Here is a 15,864-nt window from a genome sequence, read left to right as displayed (position 1 = left end):
CTAGCCCCCTGGGTGGGAGGCTGTGATACTCTGATCGGGGCTACAACTGCCCACCTTCCCCATGGAAGACAAGGATCTTTCTGAGTCAAGGGGATATGGATGTTGCATAGGCAGAGGCAGCAGATTCCATTTCTAGAACAGAAATGAAATATTTCTTCGGCTTAAAGAAACTTTTCTAGTACTGGGGCCTGACTGTGGAAAAATGAGTGTTTCCTTTATACTGAAGCGACTGTGGCTTTTGATCCAGAGCTCCCAAGGGTCTTTTGGAAGGCCTGACAGTAATGTGCATCACCCATGGTAAGACTTCCCCAAGCCAGCTGAAACGTTCAGTTTTGTTGCCGTTTTTAAAATTTTATCAATTCAGCGAGATTACTGGTGGTCATCACGTGTATCAGAAGCCTTGATTCTTAATAAAATGAATGATTAATACAATTTGGAACATGCTCTTCAGGCTGGAGCTGGAGTGGGGGAGGTTATGAGGGTCCCCTGGTCATACCATCCAGGGAAATAAACGGATGTCCTCTGGCCCCTGTGCAGAAGAATGTGTTGCTTTGAATAGAAATTCTAACTTGTCTCCATTCAGAAAATATTTAAGGTTGTAACAAAATTGTACAAACTTTATCACTTACAATGAAATAGTTCTACGTAATTCCTGATGATAGAACTCAATTTCTTTTATTTTTTTAAATTTTTCAAATTTCTTACTAGAGCGAGCACAGGTAAATAGGGGGAGGGAGATGCAGAGAGAATTGTAAGCGGGCTCCACACCCAGTGCAGAGCCGGGTGTGGGGCATGATCTCATGACTCTGAAATCATGACCTGAGCCAAAATCAGGAGTCGGATGCTTAACCAACTGAGCCACTCCAGTGCCCCAATGGAACTTCCATTTCTTAAGGCGTTTCTGGTTCTGATGTTCTGATGGCATTTGTCCCAAGTTGTTGGTATGTAATTTATGGAAATGAGCCCCCCTTCTTTTTTTTCCCCCTTCCTTTTTTGCTATCTTGGTCTTAAACCTTTTGTTTGTTTGTTTGTTCGTTTATAGATTTTATTGATTTATTTGACAGTGAGAGAGGAAACCCAAGCAGGGGCAGTGGGAGAGGGAGAAGCAGGCTTCCCGAGGAGCAGGGAGCCCAGTGCAGGGCTTGATCCCAGGATGCTGGGATCATGACCCAAGAAGAAGGCAAACGCTTAACCTACTAAACCATCCAGGTACCCCTTGGTCTTAAACCTTTAACAAAGTTTATTTTTCCCGTGATTTCTGCCTTCCCCATATCTGAACAGAAGCTCCTTATAAATGACTGGGTGTTTGGGAGCCGACCACAGCTTCCCTGGCTGGAGTCAGGAGCCCAGGAGTTAACACATGGTCCTGTGCTGGTTACTTCAGGCTCAGCTGGAAAGGGAAGAAAGCTGGCAGGTTGAGAGGGAAAGTTTGGAAGGCAAAGCACACACACTGCTCAAAAAAGCAAAAACAAAACGAAACTTAGGTTCTGGAAATAGTACAGGGTGGATGCTTGAGGGTGGAGTGTGTTCAGGCCTGGCTTTTGGGAGGACGTGCCTGACAGATGTTTGCTGGGAGAGGAGATATTTAGGTGTTGACAGCCCAGTCCTGAGGTTGGGACGGGGGGGAAGTTTTAAAATGTGAAGAGCAAGGTCTGAGGTCCACGTGGACAAGTGCGACGGAGCCGCCCACGTCCCTATCTTCAGTTGGAGCCGCCTGGGAGAGCCTTGAGTGCATGCAGCCGGGGCTGGGGTCCTGCTGTCTGCTCCCATGTCACCAGCTTTTCTCATGGCCAGAATTGGTGGTGTCCATTTCCAGAGTCTCCCAGTGAGATGCATCACCTGATTGGCCTAGAAAATGTTTTCGTGGAGGCGCCTTTGGTGTTCTTTCTCCTGTCGGGAGTTTCTTCTCCCCACATCTCCCCATTCTCACCGTGTGCCCATCCTGACAGCCGCTCTGGTTTATGATAGCTTTCAGAAAGTGGCAGGCAGCCATTCCAATTATACGGGCTTTATATATTTTTCTGACTGTAAGAAATGTTTTATTACCTTTTATTACCTTTTCCCTTCTTCTTAAGGCCAAAACATTTCAAAGAGAGTGCTAACAGATGTCTTTGCAAGTTGAGCCTGTTAGAGAAAACCCCTGCCTAGGTCCGCAACCCTGGGTTCTCCGTTGTTTGGAATTCCTTTGCCAGCCTGTGTCTGGCAGGGCAGAGGGCACTCCGGCCCTTGATCAGAGGAATTGGTGCCTTTTCTTTGCCACTAGAAGCCCAGGAGGCTTGGTGGATGCCCTGGCTGAGCCTCATGGCCTCCCCCTGACCTCTCCAGGGGAGGACACTAGGCTCAAGGTGGCTGGGCTAGAAGGGCAGCAGAGCCTGGGGCATTGTTTCTCCCTCGGGAAATTTTTTTTTTTTTCCTCATTATAGTTCTAACCATTTGAGGCCTTTTAACTAGGAGGACCATGTGCTGTCATGCTTAGAGCTGCTTCCTGACCTGGAGGAGGGTAACAGAGGACCTCTTCAGCGGTGGATCCCTGCTCCTCCTGCTTCTCGAAGGGTGGGATGATCATACCTGCTGTGCAGCAGATGGAGGGACAAATGGAACTGCCTGGTGGCCCCTGGGCATTAAGCACACCTGAATGTGACTCCTGATTCTGATGAGTATTTGCGCCATAAGTTGGCCGATGCTCATTAAAAATCAAAGGGTTCTTTTTTGCTTTCTGGGGCCCATCCCATCTCTGCCAGCGGCGAATGTTGCTGTGAATGAAAAACTGAACTGAAACAAATGTGCAGGTCACCGTGAAAATCTTTATCCCTGTCCTTTGACAGGCTTTAGAGGGTTTATGAGAGGAGGCCGGATCCGTGGGGAGATGGAATATGGCCACCTTCTGCCGAAACCCCATTCTGCGGATTTGGATGGAGACAGAATTCTTGGCGTAATTAAGGCTGGAGTGGAGGCCATGTTCGCCATAGCAGATGTATGGGTTGTCACCAGGATGAAATTGTATGAGCTGTCTCTTGTTTGTATGGTCATATGTGATAAGTAATCATTGCGTTTCCTGTGGCTCTGCACCCCCCCACCCCCCCCACCACCCCAACAATTTATGTTTACTTAGTTATTTTTTTGATGTTCCTGTTGCCTGCCTGAGGCTTTAGAGGAGGAAGGAGGGGACCATCGGCTGTTTCCCTGGCAGAAGCAGCACAGCAGCTTGATGTGGAGAACAAGGACCACTGCAGGAGGAGGGAGCAGGGACTATCCCCCATCCCCCCACACCCCCCAGAGAGCTGCTTTGGAGGAGGAGACCTTAGTCAGCTTGACCTCGTGACTTGAGGTCCTCCTGCGCCTCATCTCTACCTTACTGGAGGGTTTTCATGAGCATGAAGTGAGGTAGAGTCTGGCCCAATGCTGCTTTGGCTGCTCCACAGCCAGAAGAGCCAAGAATTCGTCCAGCAGGTGGGAGTGGGGGATGGGCAAGGGGAGGGCGCTTGCTTTGTGTCCAGACTCCAGCTGTGCTGCTCTGTCTAGGGCAATCCCCGAGTCTTCTGGACCTCAGTTTTCTCATTTTATAGATGAGGGATAATCTGCATTATCCCACCCCACCCCCTTCCCACGCCAAGCCCTCCTCAGCTTTGAAGACATAACTGCGAGAGTCATTTCTAGCAGAAACTCCTTCCTGTGCCTGCCTTCACAGCCTCCAGCCGCCGGTGGAGTTGGTGGCTCAAGCTTTGCATCCTCAGACACCCTGTGCCCACCTCTGTCCCCTGCCAGACTGTGGCCTTCCTGAGGACAGGGACACTTTTTTTCAGTCTGTTTCGTTAATTTATTCAGCACCATTTCTGTCCATGTCAGTCACAGTGTTGGGTACTGGGTGATCTCTGGTGAACAGGACAAAGCCAGTTGTCAGAGATGTGAACCTCGTGCTAGCCCAGTAAATGTTTCTTCTCTGGAGAGAGGGGATTTGCGTTTGTGGGGGAAGCAGGGGGGACTGGGTGGACCCGTTACTGTGTAACCCTGGGCCTCAGTTTTTCCCCTCTGAGATGAGGGGAGTAGGCTAGAACCAAATTTTTTTCTAGGGTTGTATGAGCTCAGGCCGGGTGCTGGAGACCTGGAAAGCCCAGCAGAGGGCCTTGGCTATGCTCTCTGCCAGAGTAGTTGGAAACCTTCATAAAAAGTCAGGAGAAAAGTGCTCACAGAAAACGTTCTGGGCAGGTAGAAACATGGTGGACTAAGGCCAGATGTTGAACAATTTCAAAGGCATAATTAGGCATCTTAGGGGCACCCGGCTGGTTCAGAAGAGTATGTGACTTGATCTCAGGGTCATGAGTTCGAGCCCCGTGTTGGTGTAGGAATTACTTAAGAAGGGAAAGAGGTATTGGTAGGCATTTTTTAGGTAAGCTACATCTGAAATGAGGGGCTTTCTTGCTCCCACAGATAATTTAAAATTTGTCAGGACCAAGTCGCCTCCGGTGTTAGGATTCTTCTGTCACTGGCTTTTGCTGCGCATGAAAATACAACCCAGAGCAGAGCCGTGCCAGTGGAAGTGTTTTGAAAATTAGAATAATGGTTAAAACATTTACTTGTCTGCCAAAGGCTTGACCTCGAGTTTAGATTTTATTCACTGTTAACTTGTAATACTGATTTTGTTGTAATTTTGGAAAAGGTGGATCTCTTTCCTCCTCTGGAGGCTGGGGCATATCCAGTCATCCCCGCACCCCTGATCCTGCCAGACCTCTGTATCTGCCTTTTACAGAAAGGCCAGAGCCAAGCCTCCTGCCATCCCCAGGGAGCTCGTGCTACAGGGAGTGTTTCTTTTTTTCTTTCTCTAGGTCATGGCTTCTGGCTTCTTGGACCTAAGGCTTCAGTGGAGGAAATGACTGCCCAGGCTCGTGCTCCACGCCTGTCACGGAGACTGAACCTTCGCAGGGCACGAACTTGCCCAGCACAGGAGCGTCTCTCTCTTTGAAGGGCTTGACATTTGTCACAAAGAAACGTGAAAATGGCGACTTCCTCTATCAGACGGCAAATGAAAAACATTGTGAACAATTACTCGGAAGCTGAAATCAAAGTGCGGGAAGCCACCTCCAATGACCCGTGGGGCCCGTCCAGTTCCCTGATGACCGAGATCGCCGACCTGACCTACAACGTGGTGGCGTTCTCGGAGATCATGAGCATGGTGTGGAAGCGCCTCAACGACCATGGCAAGAACTGGCGGCACGTGTACAAGGCGCTGACGCTGCTGGACTACCTCATCAAGACTGGCTCCGAGCGGGTGGCTCAGCAGTGCCGGGAGAACATCTTCGCCATCCAGACCCTGAAGGACTTCCAGTACATCGACCGCGACGGCAAGGACCAGGGCATCAACGTGCGTGAGAAGTCAAAGCAGCTGGTGGGTCTCCTCAAGGACGAGGAGCGGCTGAAGGCCGAGAGGGCCCAGGCTCTCAAAACCAAAGAGCGCATGGCCCAGGTCGCCACGGGCATGGGCAGCAACCAGATCACCTTCGGCCGTGGCTCCAGCCAGCCCAACCTGTCCACCAGCTACTCGGAGCAGGAGTACGGCAAGGCCGGAGGGTCTCCAGCCTCCTACCACGGCTGTGAGTAATGGAAACGCTCCCCACCCATGCCAGAGGGTGCTGGGCACAGACACGGAAGCGCTGGGTGGTGGGCAGGGTGGGTGCCCCTGGGCTAAGCCAGAGCTCGCATCTGTCCGTTCTCCACTTTTGGCTGTCCGGACAACGGTGTCGGTGGTCTGCACCCATTTATGGTTGCAGGAGGGTGTTGGGTCCCTCGGCAGCTCTGGCTCAGGAGTCTCAAGACCTTCCTCTGCCCTGTGGTCCAATTCAGGACCCCTGGGCAGGGCTGGAGCCCGGCGATTGGTAGGTAGGAGGAAATGGATGCTCCTTCTTGATAACCTGTTTCTTTAATCTGTTAAATGTTGTTCTGATGCCTGGGCTGTGGGTCTCCCGACTGGCCCGGGGCATCACTCTCCTTCAGCATCCCAGGGGAGGGAGACGGGAGGTCTCTGTCTCAGTAAAAGAGGGAGAAGGCAGAAAGCTCCACAGGGGTCCGTGTGAGCAAGGCCTTCTCCTCCGACATGGGGATGAGCGTTCTTGGTGATTTGCTTGCATGGCTGGGGCTGCTCTGGGTGGGGCGGCTCTGTTTGCTCATTTGTGCATGTGGGAATCTGAGGGGTCCTTACCCACATTTGGACAAGATTTCAGGGAAGAGATGTGGAGTTTAGGGCCTGACGGAAGCTGGTCTCTGTGAGCCGTGTGGGCGTCCTGGGCATTCACGAAAAGTGGTCCTGGGAACGGGCGCCCCTCTGCTGTCCCAGGGCAGTGTCAAGACAGGTGGCCTGTGCGGGGGTGGCGCACACACTGTGTCTTCTGGCTGAAACAACAGAAGGCCCCCATACCACCTTTCTTTCTGGAATCAGTAACACTGTCGCCATAACAGCACATTTTTTTCTCATTTTAAGGAAGTTGTTTGTCACCTGACAGACTCCCCTTGGCCCTTGGTTATTTGGTGGCTCTGTGACCAGGCCACCTATTAGTGTTTCCTGCTTGCAGGCTTCCGCGTGACACCCTACTGCCACCAGCAGCATTTCGAGAGATGTGGCAGCTAGGAGATTTGCATCCCCAAGGCAGACTTCCTGCCTCTAGGAATTCCAAATTCTTACAAAAGGCTCGAAAGGCTCGGAGAGGTTAGCATTTTTCTTGTCCTGTTTCTAGTTACTGTTGTTTCTCTCTTAGTTTGAACTGCTCTGTTGAAGCAAAGATTGTGACCTCCAGGAAACTGCCTGATACGAACTGTGACCTGCCTCTCCACCAGGGCCAGGTTGCCCCCCAAAATGAAGATTGCCCTGTAAGGAGGGAAGTTGTTTCTCTCATGTAGCCTCTCTGTCCCCCAGAAAGGCCCGCTGTGGGTTGAGTTGGTCTCAAGCTGCCTCTTTGGGAAGTGACTGCATCTGCACTGTCCTGCCATGGACAGCTGCTCTGCTCTCCACATCGCTTTTGTGGTCACTTTTTTCGGGAAGCCAGAGGATACAAAGCAGGAGCTGAGACAGCATCCCATTCATTGATAGCTTGTGGGACAGTCCAGGTGCAAGAGCCTGGGGGTCCAGATTGGGCTCCAGTCACAGGTCCTGCTGGCCTTCCACTGGACTGATGATGGATGCTGCCACGGTCCCAGCTCTCACAGTTTCCGGTTCCCTCAGACCTTGAGCTTGAGCTGCATGTTCAGGGTCAGAATGTGGTCAGCAGGCTGTTGGCCACCCCTGAGCACGTGGGGCTTCGGCCCCAGCCCACACCTTGCTGCTCCCACTCCCTCTAATGGCGTGTCTCTCTCTGTGTGTATGTGTGTGTGTGTCCCTGCCCGACAGCGCCCGAGGCCTCGCTGTGTCCCCAGCACCGCGCAGGGGCCCCGCTGGGTCAGAGTGAGGAGCTGCAGCCGCTGAGCCAGCGCCACCCCTTCCTGCCGCACCTGGGGCTGGCCGCCCGCCCAAATGGCGACTGGTCCCAGCCCTGCCTCACTTGTGACCGCGCAGCCCGAGGTGGGACGGCGGTTTGCTTTTCTCCTTCCTAGAAATGCTGGGCAGCTTGCTGGGGGTGTGCTTGTTGGGTCCAGTACAGCCAACTCTCTCCCTTTCTTCTCCTGGGCCTCTCCATCCAGCCTCCTGCGGACCCAGGGCCCCATGTTCTTTTCTCCCTAGGCGCTCCCCTCTGACCATCTTTGTCACTTGCTATAACTTCTGCTGTCATTTGGCTAAGGCACGCGTGATTGCCCTTGCTTTTCCCTGTGTCCCCATGCCCAGAAAAATTGGAGGGGGCTCTGCTGTGGGCCAGGCCCAGGTGTGGTGGGGGCTGGACACCACTTGGCTTGTTGAGCCAGAAAAGTGAGATTGAAATCTAACAACACCGGGCAAAGCCGAGGGCCTCGGTGGACAGTTTCTGGAAGCCATCGTCCTTGATGCAGTGATTACGTGCCTTGATGAGGACAAAATGGGATTGTTCTCGCTTCTCAATTAACTGCCATCCTTCCAGAAATCCCCATTACCGTGGTAAACAGAGAGTTAGCTGTACTGTCAATTCTAGGTCACAGTGAAGATAACCTAATTCAATGGGTAACTAAAAGTGGGGCTTCTCTTTTGACTAATTAATAATGTATGGTGGTCAGAGTCTACAACTGTTGCAGGTTAAAGTGAAAACAGATTTTTTTTCCTGTTACCTACAAGAAAATGTTCCCAGTCCACTCCAGCCCCAGAGTGGGGCCTGGCTATAGAGAAGAAAGCTGTCTGTTCTCTTATGCTCCTACAAGAAGGGGCACAGATGAGGAGCCTTTGTGTGACTTCCCCGATAAGGTGGCTAGCTTTTATTCAGCCCTGGAGACAGTTACGGTTCATTCATGCCTCATTAATATTACAGCTCGTTTGACTTGGGTATGCAGGTGATCACTGGGTTTAGCTCTGGGGTGTTTTCCTTTGTGCTCCTGTCTTCCCCTCACTGTTTTATGTGGGATTTTGTACGGAGGACCAGCCTTGCTCCATGGAGAGTGTGGATGGTCACAAGTCTGAAGGCTCACACAGAGGCCTTTCAGGTACACACCGTTTCTTCCCCCAGGTCTCTGGGGGCTGTTTTGGGCAGGCTGCCAAGATTCCCCAGGACTCCAGGGTCGAGTCAGTAACTGGGGAGTTCTGTTTCGAGTCTTGGGTTCACTGGCGGCAGGTTGGCTTTCCTGGGACATTTGTGTATTAACCTCAGGCCCACCTGCCTCAGCCTCTGTGCCGTCCCTCCCGCTGTGGCTGGGAAGGACCGCAACATGTGTCACCGGACGGGCCTTGGTCGCGTCTGCTTCTCTTCCACTGGATACCTCCCCTGCACACACATGATGGGCAGGTGGCTCCAGGTACACAGCTGTTGGGCATGTCTCTCTTCCTTTGGTTCTGGCAGAAATGAAGGATCAAAACGAGTAGGTCTTGTTTGACAATTTCTCATGTCCCAGAAGAGTTTCGGGTGGAGTGTTACACGGTGGCACCGTTTCATCCTTTACCTGGTTAATGCGTGGGTCCCTCTCCCTATCTCACACGCTGCTGGTCACCAAGGCTATTGCGGGAGGCAGGACCCTGGCCAGGGACAGCTTTCTGTTCTTCCTTGGCCCCTAACCAGGCGTTCAGTGGAAGGTAAGTGCCGATTGTACACACAGCAGCCATTTCCTTTGGACATACCTGCTTGGAAGGCAGCAGTGGGGGAGTCAGGGGGATGCTGGCCTTTCGAGAAGTGGTCTCCTGAAATGCAGGCTGCAATGTAGGGGAGACGAATTGGGGGGCACCCTTGGAACCCCAGACCCTGCAGGGGAGGCCAGGTGGGGTACTGGTGCAGACTCGGCGTGAGGGAGAGGGCAGATAGCAGATAGCTGAGAAAGGCCCTTCGTGGGAGAGCAGGCTCTGCAGGGAGCCTCCTCTTGCCTCGACTGCCGCTCTGACCCACAGAAATCATAATGATATTTGAGGGGACCTTCCTTTCATGTATCCTATCCATCTGATCTCCCCGTGCCTCCTCCCTCCCACTTACCTCCCACAGACATCTGTAGATTTGACCTTGGAAACCTCTCAAATTCTGTCCCTTCATCTCTAGTCCCATGACCTCAATTCAGTGTCCACTTTCCTTGATTAGTTTCTTTGCTTTTAGCCTCCCCCATCCGTGTCCACCTAGAGAGCTCCTCTAGATTCCAGGCTCTCCCAGGATCCAGTGCAGTCTTTGACATGGCAGACAACACCCCTTATGGTCCTTGGCTGGCATCTGACGGCTTTGATGTGCTGAGGTCTGCTGGGAGGGCTGCTTTCAGGCTCACTCTCTGCGGCCTGCCCTGGCTACACTCTGGCTCCCAAGTTCCTGCGTTCACTCAACAAGTGTGTATTGAGTTCCTATTGTGTGCCTAAGCACAAAGCACAGAGCCCCTCCTCATGGGAAGAGACACAATAAACCTGAGGCGTGATCCAGCACGTTCTAGGACGAGTGCTCTGGGAAGCAGCCCACAAAAAACAAACGACCCAGTCGAGCCTGGGGAGGAGGGAAGGTGGTCTGCAGTGTTAAGGACGGTGTCAGAATAAGCCCCGTTGAGAAAGTGATATTGGAGCAAAGGCTGAAGGGGGATGAGAAGTGTGCAGTGTGAAGGTTTGGAAGAGCATTCTAGGCAGTGCAAAGGGCTTGGAGTGGAGTGTGTTCAGGGGTGTTTGCAGAGCGGGAAGGCGGCCCCGGGTGCGGGGAGCTGAGTGAGGCAGAGTGGCCGGTGAGGTCAGGGCAGGGGTATGACAGAGGGTGGGGTGGGGGAAGGTGGAGGGCAGCTTCTCAAACTGCCTCTGGTAGGGAGCAGCTCTTCCAATTCCTGATAGGCTTAGCCTGATTCTTTATATCAGTGATTGGATGTTGTAGCAATGTTAGATTGCTCTAAAGCTTTTTGACTACTTTCTCTCACTGTGTTTTCTCCTCCAGCTGTGTGTTGGGTGGGGAAACCACCCACCTGACTCAGGTGGGTGATGGCGGGGGCTGTGGACCTCTTGAGGAGCCAACAGGCTTGCTGGAGGACAGGATAGGGGAGAGAGCAGTAGAGCACTGCTAGCTGAGCCGGTGGGAGATGGTGGCTGTGAGTGGAGCAGGTTGAATGGCGTTGGGGTGATGTTCTGGATATGTCAGAGTGTTATTGGACATGCATGTGGAGGTGTGGAGAAGGTCTGAGAAGTCTAGGGCCTGCAGGAGAATTCGGGGCTGGAGAGGCCTTCAGCTCTTTGGTCTCACCTGGCGTTCATGTTTCCTTCCTGTTCCTATATTCCCTGGAGCCCCAGCTGCCCTCTCCACCCAGCGCTGTCTGGGGCTTGCCTATGATGGCCGCCTGTGTGATGGTTTTTTTTTTTTTTAAGATTTATTTATTTATTTATTTATTTGACACCGAGAGAGAGAGATCACAAGTAGGCAGAGAGGCAGGCAGGGGGTTGGGAAGCAGACTCCCCACTGAGCAGAGACCCGGATGCGGGGCTCTGAGACCCCGAGACCACGACCTGAGCTGAAGGCAGAGGCTTAACCCACTGAGCCACCTGGGCGCCCCGCCTATGTGATTTTGATAGGTAGCTGGTGCTCAGGACTGCTGTGTGAAGGGGATGCTGTGGGGCCCAGGGGGAAGGCCTTTTGGGTTGAGAGGTCAGGGTTTGCCAGAGACCATACAGACAGGGCAGCTGGCTTGGGTCGAGCAGGCTGGGAGACAACTGCCTGTTACCCACGCCACCCCCCACGGCCCACTCTGGCTCTTTCCCCCCTCCTATGTTCTCCAGAGCTGGTTATGACATTCGGCAGACTGTGGAACAATTGCGGAAGTTCTTGGGGCAGTGGCCTGGGGAGAGGGGGCCAGTTAGAATGATCCCCTGAGTCCAGGTGGAGACTTGAATATAAGATTGCCGCTGTTCTCTTGATGCGCACAGTCCAGAGTCAGGACGGGCCTCCCGCTCGCCTGCTCTCTCTCCTGGGTCGGCCTCTGCGGATGGAGGCTGGCCTGGGAAGGAAGGAGTGCCCATCCCGGCAGCCCCCAGAGCCAGAGCCACACTTGCCTTGCTGCAGCAGGATCGTGTCCTGTGGTGCTGGGCACTCTGGATTCCTGGGCCGGAGACCAGCTGCCAGTGTTCCCATTCTTAGAGAAAGGAGAAAGCAACAAGGAAGACAGAATAGAAATGCTCTTTGACCTCTGATTCCCTACATGAATTGGAACCCACCTGAGAACCCAGAGCCAGAGTGGGCGGTCATGTGCTTTGTCCCAGGTCCCCGATGCCACCTGCGGCCACGTCTCAGGCTGTCTTGATGGGTCTGCTGTCTGGGTGACGCCTTTGGCTGATGCAGCAGCTTCCTGTGGGGTGGCTCAGCTCTGCTCCGTGCCTCCTTCAGGTCAGCCCGTCTTTCAGGCTGGGCATCCCTCACACAGGCCGGCACCCCCTCACATGCCGTGGATGGTGACTCCCTGAGTAATTACTAGAGATAACGAGCCTTTTGTGTATTTGTCTTGCTTCTCTCTAGAAAGGGTTGGAGTTGCCCTCCAAAATGCACACAGTGCCAGAGGCTTAAATAGATCCAAGGAATTGGGCCGAAAGGAAAGGTGAGAAAGTAAGAGAAGGCCAGAGTCACGTAGAGGGCTGGAGAGGGATCCAAATCTGGCTTTGAACTTCTCAGCCAGCAGCACGGAAGAGAACAAGTGCTCTTGAGCTGCTGGGCAAAAGTCTAGGATCCAGATCCAGATCAGCGCAGGAGGCCAGGTGCTACCGGTGCAGGGGAAGATCGGGGCCCGAGAGGAGCCCTTGGTCTGGACTGCGTCCCCACAGCGGGGCCGCCACGCCGGGCCTGAGCCCACTCTGACAGCCTGGCCTGTGTCCAGGAGAGCTCCTGGTCTCTCGGAGTGGGGGGACATCACGGCTTTCTCCCTCCCTCCACATGCTCAGCCATTCGTAAGCCCATTAGGGAGAGTCTGAAAGCAACCGTTTCATGTGTGTGGGGGGAAGAGCCCAGAGGCGTTAGGCCTCTGGAACTCTCCGGGGATGCTGGTTCTCCACAGCAGGGGACTTCAGGGGAAAACCAGAGTCACTGCAGCCCCCAGCCCTGGCAGCCAGACTTTTGTGAGGGCAGCTGGAGCAGGTAAACACCTGTACATGCATTTTAATACAGATTTTTACATTTTAATTTTTACTACATTTAATTTTAGTACTTTTAATACATTTTAATTTATTTTATTTTTTTAAAAATATTTTATTTATTTATTTGACAGGGATCACAAGTAGGCAGAGAGGCAGGCAGAGAGAGAGGAGGAAGCAGGCTCCCTGCTGAGCAGAGAGCCCGATGCGGGGCTCAATCCCAGGACCCTGAGATCATGACCTGAGCCGAAGGCAGAGGCTTAACCCGCTGAGCCACCCAGGTGCCCCTACATTTTAATAATACAATTTAACTTAATACATTTTAAGGCATTTTAATACAGACTAGGCAGCCGAGAAAGGGAGGCCTCCGTAGGTCTGTTTTTGAAAACTTGAGGATGTGGGACTATATAATAACAATATGTTATTGTTTAAAAAAAATTCAAACCCAGCCAGCCTGTCCCTCCCGGGGTGTGGACTTGGAAGGGGCCTGGGTCAACTGAGGCCTCCTGAGAGAGTGTAGGGGGAGGAGGAGGGGAGCGAAGCTTCCAGGTGCTGGGCTGGGTGACAATGCTCAGGAACCAGGTGGGGGACACGCCCAGGGCTGAGAGGTGGTTGCTGGCTGACAGCCAGATAATCGCCCAGTAGTTTCGGGGAAAGGCCAGGGACAGCCACTGGGTGGAAATGTTCCCAGCCCTCAGCGGCCTTTCACCTCAGATAGTTCTTCAGGTGGGACGGACTAGGAATCTGGTGGGAGATGGGATCCGGTTGACTTCCCTTTTGCTGGGGTAAACATGTTCTCTAAGTCGGGGACCCCTGCATCTTAGGCAGGCAGCCCGCCCCAGGGCAAAGGCGGGTGCCAGGCTAGCAGCACTAAGCTTACTCTGGAGCTAATCTCTTCGAGTGCAGATAGAATCACAGAGGAAGCTGCTGAGTAATGCTCGTAGTCCTAGTCCTGTGGGGGTGGCGGCAGTGTCACTGACACCCTGTCTGAGGGTTGACACCAGCAATGCTTATTCTTGCCACGAGGGCTGGTCCTTCGTGGGGTCTGAATGTGCCCCGTGAGTCAGCAGCTGCGGGAGACCGTCGGAAGGCCTAGCCATCAACCCTTCTCTGCTTTCCCCTGTGACTGGTCCTTCTGCTGCTGCACTTGCCCGAGGAGGTGGGTGGGGCACCTTGTTGATTAACCCACATCCACTCCGTCATAATGGTAAAGCTGGAATTTGAACCCAAGGTTCCCAGAACTCTGGTATTCCTACTTCCCAACAAAAAAGTAATGTTTAAATTGTTCTACAAAAGAGATGAATATACAGTGTATACCTAGTGCAATTTTAAGGTGGTTTGGCCCATCTCCTGTAATTTTTTTCTTACATTTTTAAAAAAAGATTTTATTTATTCATTTGACAGAGATCACAAGTAGGCAGAGAGACAGGCGGGGGTGGGGGGAGGCAGGCTCCCTGCTGAGCAGGGAGTCCTATGTGGGGCTTGATCCCAGGATCCCGAGATCATGATCTGAGCCAAAGGCAGAGGTTTAACTCACTGAGCCACCCAGGCACCCGCACCCCCTTACATGGTTTTTGAAAGCAGGGAAACCTCTTTAAACTGTTGGGTAGTGGGGCCCAGGTTTTAAGGAGCTCCTGTGATTGTCAGCGTGAGACTGAGACACAGCTGTCCAGATTGCTGACGGGGGACAATTAGTGAAGGATCAGTGCTGACTTGTGCCATAGAAAGTTGAATTATGAATACTATATTTGTATCTGCCCGTTTTTCTTCAAAGCCACCTTTGTAGTAGAGGTAAACAGAGTTATGAGCTCTCAGTAAGTGGAGAATGAAACAGGAAAAAGGAGGTTTAAGTCAGGGTCGCTAACTGTCACACCTCTGTGACAGTGTCTGAGTCACGGCTGCCCAGTGGCTGGTTACGAATAGTCAGCCTCAAGGGGGCATTTAAAAAATAATATAAGCAGAAATAAGGAGGACTGTCTGAAGATAGATTTCTCTTGGTATGGGAAAGTAGACTGTGTAATGGACTTACAATCGCTGTAGAGCATGTCACTCTCTTTTATTTTGTCTTCACAGTACTTTTTACTATCTGAAATTATCACTCGATTTTCTGTGTCCCTGCACAAGAACACTCCAAGAGAAGGGCGCCTTGTGTGTGCTCAGTGCACGCTGCCCAACCCAGGAAAGGTGTTCAGTAAACACTGAATGAATGAGTAGGGGCTAAATAAGAATTTATTTATTTATTTGAGAGAGAGAGAGAATGCACAGAAGCAGGTGGAGGGACAGAGGGAGAAGGAGAAGCAGGCTCCCCACTGAACAGGGAGCCCAACTGGGACTTGATCCCAGGACCTGAACGGAAGGCAGAGGCTTGGCCAACTGAGCCATGTAGGCACCCCTGAACAGATGCTAAATAAACCTTAACTTTTCTCTTCTTTTCTTTTCTTTTTTTTGGTGGTATTTCTGTGTGTTGTGCTCCTCTCTCTTGATACCTGCCCAAGCATGAGCCTTAGTCTCTTGGAAATACATTTTATGGGCTTTTCCAGGAATAAAGAAATACTTTACGTCTTTGTGCAATAAGGTTGAGTTTAGCAGCAGTATAATTCATAGACACTAGTTTTTGTTCAGTAATAAAACGCTGTTCCTCTTTTCTGCCAGCTGCCTTTTCTCTTTTCCCTCAGGCACCTGCCCTCAAGCTGGCTGCCCTGAGTTTTTTAAATGTCCCAGAGCCTGGGCTACATGTCTGACCAGTGATGGCAGAACCTCAGGGATGGGCCCAGGCTTCACAGTGGGCAGAAGTTTCTGGTGATCACAGTGTGCGCCTGGGGCCGGGCACCACTCCTCCAGTGGTCTGTTCTGTGTCAGCTTTTGTGGAGCTGAAGCCTTCTGTTCCTCCCCTCTCTCCAACTGATGCCCAGTGCAGGGCCCTTTCAGAAAGTTGCCATCAACAGGGGTTATTTGGACTTGGAGCAGCTCGAAATTGATGTTGTCTATTGAATCAGTGTCGTCTTGCTGACTGCTAGTCTCCTACTGGACTAGCTTAGTCTAGCACCCTTGACACCAGCTCACTCGGTGGTCTACTTCTCCAGTACTAACTGGTAACCCAGTGTGGATGTGAACTAAGAAACTGCTGGTTTTTTTCATTATAAAAGTACCATGTAGAAAGTTCAAAAAGAAGAGAAATAGCCTATAATCTTATTCCTCAAAGACAG

The 15,864-nt window shown here is 52.1% G+C and overlaps 1 protein-coding gene across 2 annotated transcripts in view; it reads left to right on the top strand.

Annotated features, from left to right (window-relative positions):
* The window catches only part of EPN2 (epsin 2), an 82,515-nt gene that overhangs the window by 31,166 nt on the left and 35,485 nt on the right, over positions 1-15,864 (top strand). Inside the window, exons 2-3 of one of the 2 annotated variants that reach the window (XM_059380489.1) lie at positions 4,824-5,588; positions 7,376-7,546. In XM_059380489.1, the coding sequence (XP_059236472.1) occupies positions 4,994-5,588; positions 7,376-7,546 (766 nt within the window). In that variant the 5' untranslated portion in view covers positions 4,824-4,993. The remainder of the gene's footprint in view (positions 1-4,823; positions 5,589-7,375; positions 7,547-15,864) is intronic. The other variant, XM_059380490.1, reaches the window with a different exon arrangement.

Source organism: Mustela nigripes, chromosome 16 (genome assembly GCF_022355385.1).
Source record: "Mustela nigripes isolate SB6536 chromosome 16, MUSNIG.SB6536, whole genome shotgun sequence".
NCBI lineage: Eukaryota > Metazoa > Chordata > Mammalia > Carnivora > Mustelidae > Mustela > Mustela nigripes.
The sequence above is the reverse complement of the archived record's forward strand: the minus strand, read 5'-3'. Positions and strand labels throughout refer to the sequence as shown.